General features: G+C 42.7%; 1 protein-coding gene across 2 annotated transcripts in view; it reads right to left on the reverse strand.

Annotated features, from left to right (window-relative positions):
- khdrbs2 (KH domain containing, RNA binding, signal transduction associated 2) overlaps positions 1–22,379 on the reverse strand; it is a 132,391-nt gene extending 110,012 nt beyond the window's left edge. For both annotated transcript variants that reach the window (XR_007035886.1, XM_047350679.1), the window contains exon 1: positions 22,208–22,379. Coding sequence is in view for 1 of the 2 variants with exons in the window: in XM_047350679.1 (XP_047206635.1) it covers positions 22,208–22,298 (91 nt within the window). In the remaining variant the exon portion in view is untranslated. The remainder of the gene's footprint in view (positions 1–22,207) is intronic.
- Positions 22,380–22,829: the final 450 nt, after the last annotated feature.

A 22,829-nucleotide genomic window follows, 5' to 3' on the forward strand; every position in this document is an offset into this window, starting at 1 on the left:
TTTATTCCTAAGAGCAGAGATGATTTACATCACAATGTGCTACACTAAAACAGGAAAATAGTCCCCAAATACAGATGCATTTCAATAAATATTACATAGGACCAATAAAAAAGGATTTTTAATACAGGTCTATTGAAAAGTATGTATTGTAGAGAATATGCACTCAGGGACTGATCCGGGCTCCTTTTGTATGAATTGCAGCATCTGTGCTGGGTGGCATGGAGGCAATCAGCATGTATGACTGCTGAAGTTTAAGGAAGCTCATGCTGCTTTATTAGCGGCTTTCAGTCTTCTCTACATTGTTGGATCTGCTTTCTCTCATCTCCCTCTTGACAATATTCCATATATTGTTTTTGAGGTTTACGTCAGGTGTTTTGGCTGGCCAATCAATAAAGCTTGTCAGTAGGGGAAAGCATGAAGGGCACTAAAATATCCTGGTAGACTGCTCTGCTGACTTTGAACATGGAAAAACACATTAGGACAACAACGGCAGCTGAGATGGCTCTCCAAATTATCACTGACTATGGAAACTTCACACTGGACCTGTATATATTTATCTGAACAGAGGACTTTGGACAATGGAGCATTGGTAAATCATTTTTTCCCTTAGCCCAGGTAAGACACTTCTTACCTGTTGTCTCTGGTTCAGGAATGAGTGACAGTTGTAGCTCATGTCCTGGATACGTCTGTGTGTGGTGGCTCTTGACTCCAGCCATTGTCCAGATTCTTGATTGGGCTTTGTTTCAAAATCCTCTTAAGGCTGTGCTTATCACTGCTGGTTGTTCAAACAATTCGTACCACACTGTTTCAACTTTCCATTAATTTGCTTGGATACAGAACTCTGTGAACAACCAGCCTTTTTTAATAGTGACCATTTGTGGAGTACCCTCTTGTCGAGGGTGTCAGTGTTCTGTTTATAAAGTTCGTACTTATTGGTTTTATGTAATGTTCAAATTTTCTGAAAACCAAAGGGAACAGAAAGAAATGCTTGAACTATATCACTCTGTACATAGTGAAACTTTATAATATACGAGTTTCACTATTTTAATTGAATTAAATTGAAGTAAAATAACTAAACTTTTCGATATTTCAATTTATTGAATTCCATACTGATAAGATAATTACACTGATAAGTTCAAAATATTATTACCTTTGCACATCTGTTCTACAGAATTAGTACATACATCCATGGTGAATGTGAAGATTGAACTGTAATATGTCATGATCCCATCATTTCATCATATCGTTATCATCAGATTACGGGTTCTAATACCTAAACCTCTACTTGCATCTCAGTTTAAGCCATGCCTGTCATAGTGAAAAAAAGGCTTTCTCTTTCCTCATAAAACACCCCTTGAAATTCTTTCAGAGAAGAATGAAACACCAGTCACTTGAAAATACTGTATGTCCCCAAACAACACTGCATTTAACTTGCTAGACTCTCTGGAGAAGTGGGGTGAAGACGTCACAATACAGAGCACACACATGTCATCCTGTAGTTCCAAGCATACATAAGAGGCAAGACACTGGGGATAGATCTGTAAGGCTATGTTTTAAGTTTTAATTCATGCATTGTCATTTACGTACATCCTTAGATTAACCATTTTAAGTGTTGCTGTATCGCCGTGTTTCCAGGTTTCATCACAGATTTGGGTCTAGATTTAATTGAAAATTAATTAGTGCTTTTTGACTGAGAAGAGTTTATCTTACAAATACACCTAATATTCATTTTTACTTGACTATAGAAACAATCTATAATTGGCTAGAAAGACGATCGTATTTTGGAACAGCGTTTAATGAGAAACGTTTAATCTAGCCGGCAGCCTGTCAGGACACTCAGCAGTCAATGTGTTAAAGAAAAAAGGAAGAAAATGAGCTTACACTATTTAACCCAGAGAAATGTGAAAGCTGCTATCATCTTTGTATAGTGCGTGGTAGAAAGCAGCAGGAGCCTAAAGATCAGTAGTACAACTGCACTTTGAAGGTCACTTGTTACAGTCCTCCTGTCAGCTTAAAAAAAAATCTCATTTTGGGGAACTGAATGAGTAAAACCTCCTTAGTGGCTTTTCTAGTGCCCCTGATCCCCTTTGTTTCACTGCCCAAACTGCATCAGTCCTGTTTCTGAGCAGGCAGGTGTACAATTCTTCGAGTTAGTAGATGACGTTTCTGCTGGAAAACAGAAAATTTACTCAGTCAGTCTGCCATGGCTTAGGGTTAAACACAGATTTGGCCTGTATGCAGTGACAGAGCACTAAAAGAGACCAAATAAAGGTTTGAAGTACAATTATCCTAGAAATGTGAAAAAAATGTATAAATCCCCCATGAAGGGAAGCTGGGAAGTTTTTTTAAAAGCCACACAAACTTAAATCTCTTATTTAATTTGCTTAAAAGCTTAGCAGATACTGGATGTTCAATGCCCTTTATATAAGAAAATGTGGGAAATCTATACTAAGAATACATGGAACATTTTAAAGATTTCAAAACTGCAGCAACATTTAGAAGTGTTTTAGACCTCAGTAAATCTAAACTTAAATTGCTCTAATAACTGTAAAAGTAAAAACTGAAACAAAAACATGGCTTGATATATTTGATTTGGAGCTTGAGCATCTATTTTTACCATGCAGTCAAGATAAGATTAAAACAAACGTGAGCTAAAAATACTCATGTAATTAGATCTCTAAACTTAATTGAAAATCTATTGAGCTTTTGCTTTTAGACCAAATGTAGCCTAATTTTAGCCTAGATTTCTATCAGCAATTAAGATGTATTTTATTTTTCAACCAAAATGTGCAGTGATATTGCCCTTTCTTACAATTAAACGATAAAATCGTCATATGAATACAATTTTTATCCACTTTTTGACAATGCGTACTTGTCTTTAAAAACACACTTAGTTTAGCATTTTTCTTGAAATCTGCCAGAAAGTTAGTTAAATGGAACATATAGAGCCTAATGTTTCCTTTTTCCAAAGACAAGTAGAAAGACAGACCATTTTACCACAAATTACATTATTGTGTGCTTTAGTGATTGCATGTGACAGTTTCATTGTCAGCATTTTATGATTCAGTTAACTGTGATACCGACAGTAGTTCTAAACTGTTTCAGTCACACACCTTCCAGCCATTCTCGCGGCAGGGAGGCATTTTATACAATTCTACCGGGTATCTCAACAATCCAACATATTTCTGTCAGGGATTGCTTTCTTATTACTTTGTGTGTTGTTGTTATTATTATTATTATATTTATAGTTATTTTGTCTTCCCTGGATTCTATTGTTTAGTTTTCTCATTTTGTATCTCGGTGTTTATTTATGTTAGGTGTTTGTTCTCCTTACTCAGTTTAGTTCCTTGGTCCAGTTATTATAGTTGCCAGCCTTCCCCTTTGGTTAGCTTTAGTTATTGTTTACTTTTGCGTTGCACATATGCTAGTTCTCACGTTCTCTGTTTCCTTTCCAGTTATCTCAGTCAGTTTTGGTTTAGGTTTTGTTTATTTTACGATCAAGGTTTTTCATTATGGGCTCTTTGTTAATTATTAGTTTGTGGTGTTCATCTATTTCCTCTAGTTCTCAGTTTACTTTCGTTAATGACTATTTTAGGTTCCTATGTTTCTTTAGTTATTTATCTATGTCCATAGAGTCGCTTAGTTCTGTTTCCCTGAGTTTTTGTTATACAGTGTTTACTTATAGTTTTGTTTTCTAAGTCTAGTTCCCCTCCTGTTCCCTTTTCTAGTTTTGGTCACCTTAGCAACTATTCACATTCCCTCAGTTCTCTACAACCTACTCCACACCTGAATTCCATCTCCCCTGATTTCCTACCTCTCATTCTCATTGGTCCATACTCCACTTCCCTCTGTTCATAAGCTCTCTGGTTTTGTTTGTTCTTCGCTGGTTCCTTCCGTTCACTACCCACGTATTTGTGCTGTGTTTTCCATGTTCCTGCAGAACCAACTTTGTACGTTTTTGGATCTGGACTTATGTTTGTATCTGCAGGGCTTTGCTTCGTTTTTTTGAAAACTTCGGGAAATAAAGCATATAACTTTTTACAACATGTTGCTGCAGTATTAATTAATAACCTTGTCATCACATAATTAATAACCTTGTCATCACATGACTTTCAGTCTCATTGCAAACCTGCTAAGACATTTACATCCACCTGTCAGGATGTGCAAGTGGAGTATTATTTAGAGTCACAGCTAAGAGGCACATAGTAACTTTGGAGAAGTTGCAGAGATTCACAACCCAGTTGGGAGAATGTTTTGACAGGAAACATGGCTGTGTACTCCAGAAATATGGCCTTCATGGAAGAATGGAACTGGAAATGGAAAACATTTGTTGAAAGAAAGAAAAGCCAAGTATCATTTTAAAATTTTACAGAAAAAATATGGGAGACACAGCAAGCATGTGGAAGAAGAATTAAATTTTCTAGTCTACATGCAAAAATGTTTGGAGAAAAATAATTCCCCAAAAATACCATGCCCAGCATGAAAAATTGTGATGCCATAATCATTTTGTGAGGGTCCTTTTCTTCAGCAGGGAGAAGGAAGTAGCTTAAAGATGATAGAAAATGAATACTAGAAGAAAATCAGATAGAAGCTGTAAAGGACTTCAGATCATGCCTCTAGTTCATCTCCCAGCAGGATAAATACCTCGAACATACAGCCAGAGCTACACAGGAATGGTTTAAATCAGTGCATAATTTGATGTGTTATAAGGGCCCATCAATGTGAGGACCTACATCCAACTGATAATGTGTAGCAAGACTTAAAATGATCCTAGAGGCTATGTTGTCTGGGGCCTAAATGCCCCTGGTAGGGTCTCCCATGGCAAACAGGTTCTAGGTGATGGGTCAGACAAAGAATGGTTCAAGAACCCCTCATGAAGAACACAATATCGAGGCAAGTGACGTCGCCCGGTACGGCGGAGCCGGGGTCCCATCCTGGAGCCAGGCCTAGGGTCGGGACTCGTCGGAGAGCGCCTGGTGGCCGGGTTGCTCCTCGCGGGACCCGGCCGGGCCAAGCCCGAACGAGAGACGCGAGGCCATCCCCCAGTGGGCCCACCACCTGCAGGGGGAACCGTGAGGGACCGGTGCAAAGAGGATTGGGTGGCGGACGAAGGTGGAGACCTCAACGGCCCGATCCCCGGATGCTTAGGCTGGCTCTAGGGACGTGGAATGTCACCTCGCTGGGGGGGAAGGAGCCTGAGCTTGTGCGGGAGGTCGAGAGATATCGACTAGAAATAGTCGGGCTCGCCTCCACGCACAGCGTGGGCTCTGGAACCCATCTCCTTGAGAGGGGTTGGACTCTCTTCTACTCTGGAGTGGCCCACGGGGAGAGGCGGTGGGCTGGTGTGGGTTTGCTTGTTGCCCCCCAGCTCAGCCGTCTCGTGTTGGGGTTTACCCCAGTGGATGAGAGGGTTGTATCCCTGCGCCTTCGGGTTGGGGAGAGGTCTCTGACTATCATTTCAGCCTACGGGCCGAGTGGTAGTGTAGAGTACCCCGCCTTCTTGGCGTCCCTGTCGGGGGTGCTGGATAGTGCCCCTCCCGGGGACTCCATTATTCTGCTGGGGGACTTCAACGCCCACGTGGGGAACGACAGTGACACCTAGAGAGGCGTGATCGGGAGGAATGGCCTCCCCGATCTGAATCCGAGTGGTGTTTTGTTATTGGACTTCTGTGCTAGTCACGGATTGTCCATAACGAACACCATGTTCAAACATAAGGGTGTCCATCAGTGCACTTGGCACCAGGACACCCTAGGCAGGAGGTCGATGATCGACTTTGTTGTCGTATCATCAGACCTTCGGCCGCATGTTTTGGACACTCGGGTGAAGAGAGGGGCTGAGCTGTCCACTGATCATCACCTGGTGGTGAGTTGGATCCGCTGGAGGAGGAGAAAGCCGGACAGACTCGGCAGGCCCAAGCGCATAGTGAGGGTCTGCTGGGAACGCCTGGCGGAGCCCTCGGCCAGGGATGTATTCAACTCCCACCTCCGGGAGAGCTTCGACCAGATCCCGGGGGATGTTGGAGACATAGAGTCCGAGTGGACCATGTTCTCTGCATCTATTGTCGATGCTGCTGCCCATAGCTGTGGCCGTAAGGTCTGCGGTGCCTGTCGTGGCGGCAATCCCAGAACCCGGTGGTGGACACCGGCAGTAAGGGATGCTGTTAAGCTGAAGAAGGAGTCCTATCGGCTGTGGTTGGCTTGTGGGACTCCTGAGGCGGCTGACGGGTACCGTGAGGCCAAGCGTGCTGCGGCCCGGGCTGTGGCAGAGGCAAAAACTCGGGCCTGGGAAGAGTTCGGTGAGGCCATGGAGAAGGACTACCGGTTGGCCTCGAAGCGATTCTGGCAAACCGTCCGGCGCCTCAGGAGGGGGAAGCAGTGCTTTGCCAACACTGTTTATAGTGGGGGCGGGAGACTGCTGACCTCGACTGAGGACATTATCGGGCGGTGGAAGGAGTACTTCGAGGATCTCCTCAATCCTGCCATCACGCATTCCGTGGTGGAAACAGAGGCTGGGGACTCGGGGTTGGACTCTTTCATCACCCAGGCTGAAGTCACCGAGGTGGTTAAAAAGCTCCGCGGTGGCAAGGCTTCGGGGGTGGATGAGATCCGCCCTGAGTACCTCACGTGTCTGGATGTTGTAGGGCTGTCATGGTTGACACGCCTCTTCAACATTGCGTGGCGGTCGGGGACAGTGCCTCTGGACTGGCAGACTGGGGTGGTGGTCCCCCTTTATAAGAAGGGGGACCGGAGGGTGTGTTCCAACTACAGGGGGATCACACTCCTCAGCCTCCCTGGTAAGGCCTACGCCAGGGTATTGGAGAGGAGAGTCCGACCGATAGTCGAACCTCGGCTTCAGGAGGAACAGTGTGGTTTTCGTCCCAGCCGTGGAACACTGGACCAGCTCTATACCCTCTACAGGGTGCTCGAGGGTTCATGGGAGTTTGCCCAACCGGTTCACATGTGTTTTGTGGACCTGGAGAAGGCATTCGACTGTGTCCCTCGTGATGCCCTGTGGGGGGTGCTCCAGGAGTATGGAATCGGGGGCCCTTTATTAGGGGCCATCCGGTCCCTGTACGAGCGGAGCAGGAGTTTGGTCCGCATTGCCGGCACTAAGTCGGACCTGTACCCAGTGCATGTTGGACTCCGGCAGGGCTGCCCTTTGTCGCCGGTCCTGTTCATAACTTTTATGGACAGGATTTCTAGACGCAGCCAAGGGCCGGAGGGGGTCTGGTTTGGGGACCAGTGGATTTCGTCTCTTCTTTTTGCGGATGACGTGGTCCTGCTGGCCCCCTCTAGCCAAGACATACAGCATGCGCTGTGGCGGTTCGCAGCCGAGTGTGAAGCGGCTGGGATGAGGATCAGCTCCTCCAAGTCCGAGGCCATGGTACTCGACCGGAAAAGGGTGGCTTGTCCTCTTCATGTTGGAGGGGAGTTCCTGCCTCAAGTGGAGGAGTTTAAGTATCTCGGGGTCTTGTTCACGAGTGAGGGAAGAATGGAGCGGGAGATTGACAGACGGATCGATGCAGCTGCCACAGTAATGGGGGCGCTGTGCCGGTCCATTGTGGTGAAGAGAGAGCTTAGCCGAAAAGCGAAGCTCTCAATTTACTGGTCGGTCTACGTTCCTACCCTCACCTATGGCCATGAACTTTGGGTCATGACCGAAAGAACGAGATCACGGATACAAGCGGCTGAAATGAGCTTCCTCCGTAGGGTGGCCGGGCACTCCCTTAGAGATAGGGTGAGGAGCTCGGCCATCCGGGAGGAGCTCGGAGTAGAGCCGCTGCTCCTCCACATTGAGAGGAGCCAGTTGAGGTGGCTCGGGCATCTATACCGGATGGCTCCTGGACGCCTTCCTCGGAAGGTGTTCCAGGCACGTCCCACCGGGAGGAGGCCCAGGGGACGGCCCAGGACACGCTGGAGGGACTATGTCTCTCGGCTGGCCTGGGAACGCCTTGGGCTCCCCCTGGAGGAGCTGGAGGAGGTGTCTGGAGAGAGGGACGTCTGGGCGTCTCTGCTGAGTCTGCTGCCCCCGCGACCCGGTCCTGGATAAGCGGAAGACGACGAACGAACGAACTTAAAATGTGCTGTTTACAGAAGCTCTCCATACAATCTCACAAGAAAAATGGACGGAAACATTTAGACCTTCTATTTACAATACTGGTAGAGACATACCCCAAAAACAAGTATTTCATCAGCAAAGTTATATATTTGTACAAAGTATTGTATCACAGAAGTTAAATTAAAAATAGATTGCAACTTTTTTCTTATGACTTAACAATTATGTGCAGTTTTGCGTTGGTCTATCACATAAACTCCAAGTAGAACACATTTAAATTTGAGATTGTAACATGTGAAGAATATAAACTACCTATGTATATAATACAAACCATCTATGTGTGTAACTGGAATGTGTGGAAATAGGGGGTCAAGCTTAGGGAGTGAAGCATAGAAGGTTCCTAGGGGAGTGAAAACATAGGGAGTGAGAAGCACAGAGAAGGCAAGGACATAAATTGGTGAATGACAAGGGAGTACACGATAGAGAGAGTCCAAGGTCGTAAACAAGAGGAGGACAAGGAAGGCCGAGACAAGACAAGACAAGCTTGCTATAAGAAAACAACTAGAAATACTCCATACTGTGTACTTGTGTTTATTTCACTCTTTGAAACCTGTACCCATATCAACGGACCCAGGGAAGCAGAGACGGCTTCAACACATGACTAAATGTAAAACAATTCAAGGAGTATGAATACTTTTGCACTTAGATTTTTGTTACGTCACACATCAAATACAGTTAATCAAATAACAATAAAAGGACACTGTCACCATGACCGGCGGTTTGCTTTTCGTACGAGGAAAGAGACGAGGCTCAGGATGCAGTTTGAGATGGCGTTTATTCCAAACTGCCGATCACATGTTCAACACACCTGTAGTGATTACAGAAGCTGGCTTTCTACCTCAAGGTAGTTCCAACTCATACCAGTTGAAGGGGTGACAAAATAAAACAAGAAACAATACACAATAATTCACCCCACCGAACACAAACAATAAATAATATTAATACACATTACATACATGCAAATCATGAGACTAAACTAATCTACAATCAATCTAACTAACTTAATCTAACTGCAGAGCATTTCCCTTCCTAGTTGATAATGGTATGCTCCACTCCACCCAGGAGACATACCTGTTGTGAGACTCAACAATTAACGTGACATTTCCCCACATTCCCCCTGTCACAGAAAGATGGCCAGTCCCCCTGCCTGAAAGAATGTATTAACTAAATGTCTCTATAAATGAAATGAACTAAACAAACAGCATTTAGTTTATACACACATAATATCAATAAATAGTATCAATGAATAACATCAATAATCAATTATAGGGATGGAGCCCCTAATCTCCATCACATTTCCTCCCCCTTCACTTAGGAAAATAGTTGCTCAATCTTCATACATCCTAGACAACAAATCAGCGACAAGGTTAGACTTTCCTGCCCGGTACTGCACTGTGAAGTCAAAAGGCTGTAATGACAGACACCACCTTGCAATACGCATATTAGAGTCTTTCATTTGGTGCAACCATTTCAGCGCCCTATGATTTGTTTCAACGGTAAAATGGCACCCCAACAAATAGTACCGTAATGACTCCACAGCCCACTTAACTGCAAGGCATTCTTTTTCAACTGTGGAATACCTAGTCTCTCGGTCTTGAAGCTTCCTGCTGAGAAAAGCAATAGGATGCTTCTCCCCATCAATGTCCGGCATCAGCACTGCACCCAGGCCTATTCCAGAGGCATCAGTTTGCAGTAGAAAAGGGCCATCAAAGTCTGGACTGTAAAGAACAGAGTCACTGGAGATCACAGATTTCAAGTCCTTGAAAGCTTTGTCACATTCCTCAGTCCACTTGACCTTATTTGGCGCAGAGGCCTTTGTTAAATCGGTTAGAACAGCCGCCCTCTCTGCAAAATGGGGAATGAACTTGCTATACCACCCCACTAACCCCACAAAAGCACGGACCTTCCTTTTGGTTGTAGGTATGGGGTATGCCCTAATAGCTTCCACTTTCCCCACTTGAGGTCTAACCTGTCCATCTCCCACCACATAGCCCAAGTACTCTACCTGCCTCTGAGACAACTTACACTTGTGGGGGTTAATGGTAAGGCCTGCGGATTGGATAAGCTGTAAAACCTGCTGCAAATGATGAACATGCTCCTACCACGTCTGGCTGAAAATCACCACGTCATCCACGCCGCTGCAAAGTCACCTGGTCCATGAGGCGCTGAAATGTAGCTGGTGCCCTCTGCAGGCCAAAGGGCATCACCTTAAACTGGAACACCCCATTAGGTGTTTTAAACGCAGTCAACTCCTTCGCTTCTGATGCGAGGGCCAGTTGCCAGTAGCCCTTGCTGAGATCTAGTGTGGTGATAAAGTTACACTTCCCAACTCTCTCCAAAAGTTCATCAATGTGGGGCATTGGATAAGGGTCAAATTTATAAACACTGTTAAGATATCTAAAATCAATACAAAATCTTAAAGTGCCATCCTTTTTCGGTACTAGCACTACTGGACTGCACCATTTACTCACTGAGGGCTCAATAATCCCCAGCTCCAACATAAACTGTATCTCATTCTGGAGTTGTGGGACAAGACGCTCTGGAACCCTGTAGAACTTCCTATGAGGTGCAGCGCCATCTCTAAGGTGAACCTGGTGTTGTATCAGGCTGGTAAACCCGGGTTTTTCCTGAAACAACTCTGGATCCAAAAGTGGCTTTATGTCCTGCTGCTGAGACGGCTGGAGATGAAAGAGAGAAATTGAGACTGGTACCGAGCTTCGGGTTGGAAAGAATAGCTCTCTTCCTCTTCATCATCCACCACCCGCACAAAGAGTTGGGGCAAAACAGTCTCTGCACGCTCCTCACTCTGCAGTGGATTCTGTTGAGATAACTGTGACGCAGATGACATAAGAAACTGTTGTGGTGATCTGTGATATTTCTTCATAAGATTAACATGGAAGGTTTGATATTTCTTCTTCCTCTCAGGCATATGCAGTTCATAATTAAGCTTCCCCACACATCGTGTGACCTCATACGGGCCCTGCCATTTCACAAGAAGCTTATTGTCACAAGTAGGGAGCAACAACAACACCTGCTGTCCAGGACAAAAACTCCTCTCCCTAGCCTTATTATCATACCAGGTCTTTTGTTTAGTTTGAGCAGTCTCCATGTGCTGACGTGCCAACACAGCCATTTGTTCAGGTTTTTCTCTCATTTTGATCACATGGGCCACCACATTCTCACCCGATGGACTTGGGCTCTCCCATTGTTCTTTAAGAAGGTCCAACGGCCCTCTCACCTGTCGTCTGTACAGCAATTCGAATGGAGAAAATCCAATGGATGCCTGTGGAACTTCTCGATATGCAAAAAGCATATAGGGCAACCATTTGTCCCAGTCTGTGCCCGTCTCTGACACAAACGTCCTCAGCATGCTCTTCAGTGTTTGATTGAAGCATTCCACCAGCCCATCTGTCTGGGGATGGTAGGGGTGGTGTTTATCCCCTTTATTCCTAATAACTGATATACCTGCTTTAACAATTTTGACCGGAAATTAGTCCCACAGTCAGTAAGGATCTCTTTAGGGATGCCTACTCGCGACCACAACTGTAGCAAACAACTAGCTACCTGTTTAGCCTTCACAGATCTCAAAGGAAAAGCCTCAGGGTACCTAGTAGCATAGTCACATATAACTAGGATGTAGCGGTTACCGGAGGAGCTTTTCTCCAGGGGACCTACCACATCCATTCCTATCCGTTCAAATGGTGTTTCTATAATAGGCAATGGCTGTAGAGGAGCTCTAGAAACACCTTTATTTGTAGTCAACTGACATGTGTGACAAGAAGAGCAGAACTGTTGTACTTGTGTATACATGCCTGGCCACACAAACCGTCTTGCTATTCTTTGGAGAGATTTCTGAAACCCAAGGTGCCCCGCCCAGGGAACTGAATGACCGAGTTCCATCACTTTTCCCCTCCACTGCTGGGGCAAAGCAATGGCTTCTGATTCACCCTTAACCTCATAAAGTACACCATTCCTCACCGCATAAGTTGCATCTTCTAAAGCATTTATTTTCCCTTGCGTCTTCCCCTCAACTTCAGTGACCTTGTCAAACCATGATTTTAATGTTGGGTCGGATCTCTGATAGGCAGAAACATCTAAGGGAATATCAAAGTCAAACAAAGAGCAGCTTTTTGTCTTTTCACCCACTTCCCTTCTGACTGTACCCCTAAACCTTTCCCTTCTCCTCTCAGCTCTGGATTTAAAGGGCTTTCCCCGGCCCACCTCCAGCTCCACATCATAGAATGGTAAATCTTGAAGTGGATTCCGTGCCTTCTGGGCTCTAGTAGTAACCAAGCTACAGATTGGGGAAAAAGGTTCGGCTTCTGTCCTTGTAGGGACATGTTTCTGCAAAAGTGCAGTGTCTTGAGTCCTAACTTGTTGTTCCTCGTGGCTATTAGGGAGATTCAACAATTCAGCTTCTGCGTTTGACACTAAACTAGTTAATGTGGGAACATCCAAACCCAAAATGACAGCATACGGCAACCTTGGAGCCACTGCTACATGTAATAAAAAGGTTTGACCACCTATAGTTAAATACACCTCAGCTACTGGATACTCCATTTCGTCACCGTGAATACAACTTATTTTTGTTTTAACATCAGTCCAAAGCTCTCGTGGCACCAGGCTAGAAAGAACCACAGATTTAAAAATTCCTGTATCTAATAAAGCTATTTCACATTGACCATTTACGAGCACCGGGACCATGCGAGCAAGTTCTTGAACCGGAGATGGGGAAGATGGTCTCGGAACTGAACACAGAAGAGAGGGCTCACTCCTGGTAGTGGCAGGACATGTATACTGCGTATGACCTATCCTGTTACACAGAAAACACCTTACATCTGGTTTTGAGGGGGAATACTTCTTAGCAGGATTGGGTTTAGCTACAGGAAAAGACTTAGTAGTGGGAAAACTCCTAGTCTGACCCATAGCTCCACCCCTTTCACCCACGTCATCCTTATTTCTTCCTATAAGGTAGTGATTACGCCCAAAGTTGGTTCTTCTCACTCCCGTCCTCGCTGACAGGAAAACGTCGGCCAAACTTGCAGCCTGCTCCACAGACTTTGGAGCTCGATCGCGGATCCACACCTCCAAGTCTGGATTCACCATCCTCAGAAACTGCTCCATGATCATTAATTCCGAAATGTCTTTCACTGATGACTTCTCCGGTTTGACCCACTTGCAGAACAAGTCCTTAAGTCGAACATAAAGTTATTTTGGTGTCTCACCCTGATGCACATCCAGGGATCGAAACCTCCTTCTATAAGTGTCGACCGTGATCTCATATTTGGTCAAGATAGCTTCTTTCACCTTGTCATAAACATGAGAATGTGCAAGATCCATCAGCACATATGCACTACGTGCTTTCCCAGTCAGTAGTGGAACCAAACGAACTGCCCACTCTTCTTTAGGCCACTGACAGACTTTAGCCATCCTTTCAAATGTTGTTAGAAGTGCTCCACATCATCATCAGAGGTCAGTGGAAGCAGCTTTGGCTCCCTCTGCCCAGCAGGTAGCTGGTAGGTCAGGTCACCTTGTCCGTCGTCATAGCCGTCTCCATCACGATCATGAGTGTAAGGATCCTCCCCCACTGTGTCACCATCATACTGTCGTTCCTCTTTTAAGTCCTCCACATGCGCCTGGAGTTGTCGAAATTGATGTTGTAAACTCTTCCACCTCATCTCTTGACGCTCTGCTTCCTTCTCACTCTGCTGATCGCGAGCCGTTTGTGACTGCATCAAGGATTTGACAAGACTGGCCAGCTGATCCAGGTTGCCCCGGTAGCAGCCTCCGCCCCACTCGCGGCTGAAGTACTCTCTGGACTTCCCGATTCATTATTTCTTTTTCCTCCTCTTGTCATCATGGCCTTATTGTTCCTCCACGATCCCTCTCCTGACACCAACTTGTCACCATGACCGGCGGTTTGCTTTTCGTACGAGGAAAGAGACGAGGCTCAGGATGCAGTTTGAGATGGCGTTTATTCCAAACTGCCGATCACATGTTCAACACACCTGTAGTGATTACAGAAGCTGGCTTTCTACCTCAAGGTAGATCCAACTCATACCAGTTGAAGGGGTGACAAAATAAAACAAGAAACAATACACAATAATTCACCCCACCGAACACAAACAATAAATAATATTAATACACATTACATACATGCAAATCATGAGACTAAACTAACCTACAATCAATCTAACTAACTTAATCTAACTGCAGAGCATTTCCCTTCCTAGTTGATAATGGTATGCTCCACTCCACCCAGGAGACACACCTGTCGTGAGACTCAACAATTAACGTAACATTTCCCCGCATTCCCCCTGTCACAGAAAGATGGCCAGTCCCCCTGCCTGAAAGAATGTATTAACTAAATGTCCCTATAAATGAAATGAACTAAACAAACAGCATTTAGTCTATACACACATAATATCAATAAATAGTATCAATGAATAACATCAATAATCAATTATAGGGACGGAGCCCCTAATCTCCATCACAGACACATGTTGTGATTTAACCAGTCATGCTTTGAAATTTATTCCAAAATGTTCCCTCTTTTATGAGAACATTGAAGAGGCGCTATATAATAATCTGCTATCTAATATCTATTGTCTGAGCACTGCACCTTTGGCTCATCCACTCGTTTCTGTTGCTAGAAATGCTTGTGACCTTGGAATTTAATCTTATTCGACCCGCACACTCATTGTAAGTCACTCTCACTAAGAGTGTCTGCTAAATGCTGAAAATGTGATCCAAAATTACATCTCTTCTCTGAGATGTAATTTTGGTGTCCTTTTGATAGGTCACACTAAAAGAGCTACCGTTTATCTGTCACAACAAACCCGCTCAATGCTATATCTTGGGCAGGCCATAGTGGATACATAGAAAATGTGAGCAACAGCTGATGAACAATAAAGAAATATAGATAAGTGGAAATCAATTTTCAGAGTTCATGGTGAAAATAAATCAATTCTACGACTTTAAGATACACTCTGCAAAACTGTTGAAAAGTAAAAGTAAATTTTTTGAGTTATTTAACTCCTATGCATTATTCATGACTCCTACTCCAATGGTTCACCATGTATCTAGGATAAATATGTCTATGGTTGCCAGGCTTTAATGAATGAAGGAAGAAAGGAACACTCTATTTTTATCTTTCACACTTATCCAGACCTGGAAAATTCGAGAAATTGTTAAAAAATGACATTGTTTGGGCAATAGGCGTCTTCTAAACATGAATCCCTCTCACCTTACTCAAATGTTTGTACATTGTGATTGTGATGTAGATTCTTGAGATACGTATTTGTCAACAAAGGGCTATGAGCAGTGACAATGCAATGCATTCTTGTGTATTAAATGGTAAATGGACTGAACTTATATAGCGCTTTTCCAGTCATGCAGACCACTCAAAGTGCTTTACACTAGAGCCACATTCACCCAATCGCACTTACTAATGCTCACACATTCATACACCGATAGGTAGGCAACTTGAGGTCAAGTGCCTTGCACCCAGGGGCACATTGACATATGGTAGGAATCAAACCCACAACCTTCTGATTGCAAGACAACTACTCTTCCTACTGAGCCACAGTCGCCACAGTATTAACTCTCGCATTACTTGCAACTTCAGACAACCAACATAGAAATCTGAAAAATAGCAATATATTTATCTTTGAAGTATTTAATTATCATAATAACCAGCCTTATGTCTAATGTGATGTATGTCAGTATATTTTATTGTAACTGTCATATGTGAACATGATGTGAACATATTTCACATCAAGGTTTACATCATATATATCATCTCCAAAAAGTGAGTTGCCCCTCACATTTTTGTAGATATTTTATTATATCTTTTAATTGGACAACACAGAAAATATGACACTTTTATACAATGTAAAGTACTCAGTTATATACCTGTTTAAATATATGTATTCTCAAAATAACTTAACACAGATATTAATGTCTAAACTGCTGGCAACAAAAGTGAGTATACCTCTAAGTGAAAATGTCCAAATTGTGTCCAGTGTCAATATTTTGTGTGGCCACCATTGTTTTCCAGCGCTGCCTTAACTCTCTTGGGCATGGAGTTAACTAAAGTTTCACAGGTTGCCATTGAAATCCTCTTCCACTTCTCGACAACATCACGAAGCTGGTGGATGTTAGAGACTTTGCGCTCCTCCACCTTATGTTTGAGGATGCCCCTCAGATGCAAAATAGGCTTTAGGTCTGGAGACATGTTTGGCCAGTCCAGCACTTTTACCCTCAGTTTCTTTAGCAAGACAGTGGTCATCTTGGAGGTGTGTTTGGAGTCATTATCATGTTGTAACATTCCCCAGTGGCCCAGCTTCTGAAGGAAAGGGATCATGCTCTGCTTCAGTGTAAAACAGTACAAACTGGCGTTCATGGTTCCACCATCCTAAATAAGTTTATCTTGGTTTCATCAGCCCACAGGACATGGTTACGGTTATCTATGTCCTCAGTCTGCTTCTCTTCAGGAAACTGTTTGTGGGCTTGGATAACAGCCATACAGACCAATGTTGATGCAGTGTGCAGCATATGTCTGAGTAGTGACAGGCTGACCCACCACTACTTTAACCTGTCCAGCAATGCTGGCAGCACTCATGTGTCTATTTTGAAAAGACAACCTCTGGGTATGACACTGCACGTGTGCACTCCACTTCTTTGATCGACCCTGGCAAGGCCTGCTCTGAGTGGAACCTGTTCTAATAAACCACTGTATAGTCTTTGCCACCATGCTGCAGCTCAATTTCAGGGTGTTGGCAATCTTCCTATAGCTTGGGCCATCTTAATGTAGAGCAGCAAATCTTTACTCCAGATCTTTAGAGAGTTATTTGCCATGAGGTGCCATGTTGAACTTCCAGTGACCAGGACAGAGAATGAGAACACCAAAATTAGCACACCTGCTCCACCTTTCAAACCTGGGACCTTGCAACACTAACAAGTCACATGACACTGGGGAGGGAAAAATGCTAATTGGGCACAATTTGAACATTTTTACTTTGTGGTGTACTCAGTTTTGTTGCCAGTGGTTTAGACATTAATGGCTGTATGTTGAGTTATTTTGAGGTGACAGCAAATTCACATTGTCATACAAGCTGTACACTAAATACTCTACATTGTATAAAAGTGTATATGAAGAGATGGTATTTATTGAAAAAAATGTATTGGCTTCTTCAAATAGTTTCTCAGTTTCTTGATAAAAAAAATGATGACTGATTATTGGACTTTAAATTAAGGAGCAAATAACAAGTAGACATGGTGATAGGATGTGTTGCTGTAGGTTATCTGTTGTCCTGGACATCGGCTATCACAGGTAAACATGAAATGAAACATAAAATGAGCTCGGATAAATATTTTGTAGTTAATGTCAAGACTGAAAGCTTCATGAAGTTATGCAGTATTCCCACTGCCTGTCAGAGTCTGAGTCTGTATGTGTGTGTGTGTGTGTGTGTGTGTGTGTGTGTGTGTGTGTTTGGTGTACTTGTCTACATAACCATTCAGTGTTTCACAGTTGGTACTGGAGCTCTCAGGTGCGCTGGATGACAGGTGTCTCCTATCTGCTGATTGCTTGGAGGAGTAATTAAGCAGGAGGCTGCCAGCACTTCGATGCCAGAGTGTTTGCCTTAGTGGTTTTTACCTGAGGCTTTGTTTACCTTGCTGAGTTCCGACTTCGTTCCAGAGTTTCTCTGAGCATCTGGATTATCAACTACTGAGTTAAGGATCTATCTTCCTGTGGATTTCTCTCACTACCGTCTGTACCTTTCGGACACAGGCCAAGCTGTCGGCTTCCCGTTTCCTCCAACTCCAGGACCCAAGCATCAACATACCCTGTCCCTTCCTCCATCTCAAACATCGGCACCTGAGCTCCATTTGGCTGGCACCAAGATCACAACAAAGAAGACAACTGAATGATCTTCCTTCACAAGTTAAGACTCTGAATCTCTCTACCCCTGGTGGTTCAAGCTACAACAATTTAGTAAGTCATTTCTCAGATCTAAGTAATTGGTTACTTCATATCATTTGTTTGTTCACCAATTCATTCTTCTTCCTTCCCTTACAGTTGGTGTTTCCAGTCCTCATCCCAGATTACCTTTCTGACAATAAAATCCGTAAAACGTTCTCTTCTGAGTGTTCTCTGTATGTGGGTCAGAGCCATACCGAAAATGAAACTGCCAACAGCCAAACAAACAATATGATGGTTTCATATGGATATAAGTGTGAACAACTGTCTTTGAACAGCCACAATCTCTTATTTAAAATAGTTGTCAAAAATATTGTCATTAGTTACAGCCTTAGATAAGAGTTGGCATGACCTCAATTATTGGTCTTCCAACAACATGCTATTGAAACATGTTATGCATTTGTAATTTTAGCTTGTACAAAGCAGTCCTAATTGCTTGACTATAAAATTGGTATCGAAAAATGCCGTTTAATATGCAACTGGATTCAATCGTTGGCCTGAGCATTTGCATTGGACAACAAAGGTGAGGAGAAATCCTTTTCAATAAGAAATGTCCAGCAAGACCAAACTCAGAGTGGATGTCTGTCTGGAGCAATTAGGAGTTAAAGGACAGCAAAGGGACACAAACGAATCTTAAAAACAACACACCAGAAATATCTGCAAAGGGGAAACCCCAGAAATCCTAAATCAAAATTTTAAAACCTAAATTGATCAGGAAAGTACTATAATCCAAGATCATTCTGACTTGAATGAATTGACTGAACAGTGTTTGGCAAGATGTTCAATGCTTGGGATGATTTCTAACCAAATAATGCATTCAAATTCTCTGTAGCTTTATCCTTGATCTGTCTGTGTTCCTTGGTCTTCATGATTCTGTTTGCTCTCTGTTGTTTCTAACAAACCTCTGAGGCCTTCACAGCATAGACATATTCATACTGAAATTAAATAAAAATGTGCAACACTATTTTAAGATGGTTATTTGTCAAATAATTCTGTTGGTCTATCACATAATATCCTAATAACTTTCTTTGAAGGTTGAGGTTGCAATTTGACAGAATTTAAAAGTAAAAAAAAAAAGTTAAGTTTAAGGGGTATCAACACCTTCACAAAACACTATTTCCTGTCAAAATATAACCTAGACTTTGTTTGGAAACATACAGACAAGGAAGTTTATAAACAATTGTTTTTCTCAACTGCTATTGCTCATCTCATTGTCACTTCTTTTCTGCCTTCCTGTCTGCTTATTAGGAATTCTTCTGGTTTCTATACATAGGATGTAGGCGGGTCTCACAAGAAAAACCTGTGGGATCTATTAATGGCTCGCCTTTCTTGTCTCTCACTTCCACCCACTATAGAAAACAACCACACTGTTCTTTAGCGAGAGGAAAGTGAAATACAAGAACAGCTGACTTTCATCTGTCAGTCTGAGCAGTCATTAGCCTCCTGTTTCCACTGACAAACCCTGTTCATCTATTGCCAAGACAGTTATGGTTTTGTAATGTCTAGATTTATTGTTACTTTGAATATGAAAAATATAAGCAAGTTTCTACAGCATAAAATGCAATTACACACCCCAGCCTTACATTACAACTAGGTAATGAATGATCTTCATCCCAAACCATCTTATATCTACTCAAACATAGACAAATGATTATGGGTAATGCATCATTTGTTCACAACCTTTAAATAATATATTTCATGAATATGGAGATGTTAACTAAGACCACAGTATATCCATGTTTGGTGCTTTATTGTCTGTGATATGAATAATGCAAGATTATGTGCCTTTCTGTTCAATGATAAATAACTGAATCAATAAATTGCTGAAAGCAGTTTATCTCGCTGCCTGCAGGTATGCAGGATTCTGCATTATCAATGAGTAAAGGCTGACAAAAGAGTTTTGTGAAAGTAGGAGAAATCCCAGCTGTAACCTTAGATTAAGCCATCAGAACTTTAGAACATTTCCGGAGCTGGTTCTGGATGACGCATTAAATTGAAGCTTTCACAACAATTTTGGGAAAAACACAACTAATGCCGTCTGTTCCAGTATATTATTCATGCATCTATTTATAAAGCAACACCAGACTGCACTGTTAATTATGGTCAAGTGAAGAGCAAATATATGCAGAAAAGTTTTAAAACACCACTGGATGGGTCTTACACATGAGAGCATCTTAATGGCTTCTGTAACATGTTTTCTTGTTTTCACTTTTTGTGCATATGAGTCAGCTTTGAGAAAATCTGGCAAAATGTAGTGTGACAGATGATCCCATCTGCACTCCAGTAAGCGCCAAAAGTGGCACTGTCAGGTGTCTCATCACATTTCAGCAGGAAAGCCAAAGGAAGGAGGGATCAAACGGGACACATACAAACATCCCTTCCAGTTAAAGCACATTACTCTCTCACTAACACTCTGGTATGCAAGTTTTCTTTAAACATTCTAACTTTTTATATTAGTAAAAATGTGAAAATATTGATTTGAATGAGAATTTTTTTGAATGAGAAAGTAACTACATTTACGGTACAGCACTATGGGCTCCAAATGATGCTTCACTATGATAAGTGTTTACTTTTTTTTTTATTGCTTATTTGGTGGGAATATATTTACATTGTTTCATAAAACAAATTCATCCATTCATTTAGCCTGCTTTTGTACCCCCATCTGCACGGTAATTTACAGACAAATAATCAATTTATAAATCTTACGTTTTTGTCTTTAATGCGGCTTGTTTGAGGTCTGATCTTGCTACAATTGCTTTGAGGTGATGAGTATCATATTCAAAAATCAAGACACGTGACAAAAAGATGTAGAGTCACATATTAACTTAATGGATGTTTTTAGATAATTTGATGAAAAGGCAACTTATACTGTAGATTTGAAGTAAACATGCAAACTCCAAACAGAGACATGCCAAACAAGATTTGAGGTCGTAAAAGACATAGACAGGTATAAAATTATCATGCCATGGTAACTAGGACTGCACAGTATCAGGAAAACAGGTAATTGCAGTACTAATATTGCAATGACAACATCCATTTGATATACGATAACTGAAATTAAAAACAAACCAGATTTAAACAATAAAGAATTTATGCAAAAATTTTAACAAAAATTTATGACATGATTTAACTGTATTTCAAAATGGAAAAGCATTTTTTTCTACTGCTGGTAAAATAATTTAACAAAACATATCGGTTTTTATAAATTAATTAATGTTATGTACAATTTATTAACTGTTATACATAGACTTAAGCAATTCATAGGATAAACATCAGCTAAATTTAGTAGTAGTTTTTAAGCGCTTATTGTGCAGAATTCTTCTTTATAATCTGCTGCTACACATAGATCCCGTTTGTAGGTTGCCAAATTAAGTATTAAAACTGTTACCAAAATAAGTGATATGCGGCACTCATTTAGTTTCCACACCACTTCTGTGTTTTTTGCAACAGGAAATATTTCCAAACAGATGAATATATTTTCCTTGTAAGCAAGGGGCAAGTGTGTTTTCCCTCTTTCAGCCAGCTGACTGGCTGTGTGCAGCAACAGGTGGAGGGCTGTGCTACTCTACATCCACATGGCTGGGAAGACTCTGGCCACTCCATTACAATCTCCGGTATATCTTTAAACACAGCTTAAATAACAGGAATGACAAAAAAAATTCTTGTCATTTTGGGACCAAAACTCTAAAAACGGTTGTGTACCTTTATACTGATAACCAGCACATGCCTATACCAGTGCTGCTACAGTACAGCAACAAAACAAAATGTTCCCAGAAATGTAGAAATTGGTGTGGATTTGTTCATTGTGGGTTGTTTTGCAGCCAAGCATAAAACATGTAAGGAGCTTTTCTGTTCAAATCTGACACTTTCTTTGTCTGACTTTTGGGAGCACTGGCACAGAAAACAAGGTGATGACTATTTTACTTTGCACACTTTGTGTTTTCAGAATTTCTGCAAAGTTCCGAAGCAAACACATCTCAGTTGCACTCATATGAACTGAAGTAACGTCTTCATATGCAATGCTTTCAGAAAAACGTAGCATGGTGAACATCGTTAAAAAGGAACGCTCTGAGCAGATTAGATCAGAAGGAACAGGCTACCTGACTTACCCTCCGCTAGAAGCCGAACCGCGTGAACAAAAGAAGGGTCCAGGCTGTTTTTCTCGGCCATCAGTTCAGGTAAGCACTTATTCGGATGCATTATGATTGCAGCGAGCCTGTCCACCGGCAGTGCAGGTGAGACCACAGGACAACTAAGCGTCGGAATGCAACTAAAAATCTCTTTCCCCCCCCACTCCCCCCCCACTCCCCTGCTTTCAGATGGCTGCAGTCTATCCGTCCGTCTGAGCAGAACCAGCAAAAACCCCTTCTAAAAAATGTAGTCGTTCCAGATCTGCGTGAAAAGCTGGCTGGAGGATGAGCAGTGATTCAGAGGTGTGAACCCATCTCCGCCGCTGCTGCCTGTCCTCTGTAAAAAAAAAAAAAGAAAATCCGCCAGACTTTCATCAGACTCAGGGGGTCTGCAGCCTGCGCTCCCCCCGCCCCTCAGCAACATTATTGGCTACATTCTGTATGGGACTGGTGCTGATGAAGAATCAGCCAGGTCCCTTCTGAGCGTAAACCATCTGTGCACCGAAGATCGCACTTGTTCATGCAAGATAGCTGGTAGAAAATAATGCCACGGGCTTACGCGATAAATTCATTTTTCCGATGGAAATAAATGTGTTATAAG

The sequence above is a fragment of the Girardinichthys multiradiatus genome, chromosome 22 (assembly GCF_021462225.1).
Source record: "Girardinichthys multiradiatus isolate DD_20200921_A chromosome 22, DD_fGirMul_XY1, whole genome shotgun sequence".
NCBI classification, from domain to species: domain Eukaryota; kingdom Metazoa; phylum Chordata; class Actinopteri; order Cyprinodontiformes; family Goodeidae; genus Girardinichthys; species Girardinichthys multiradiatus.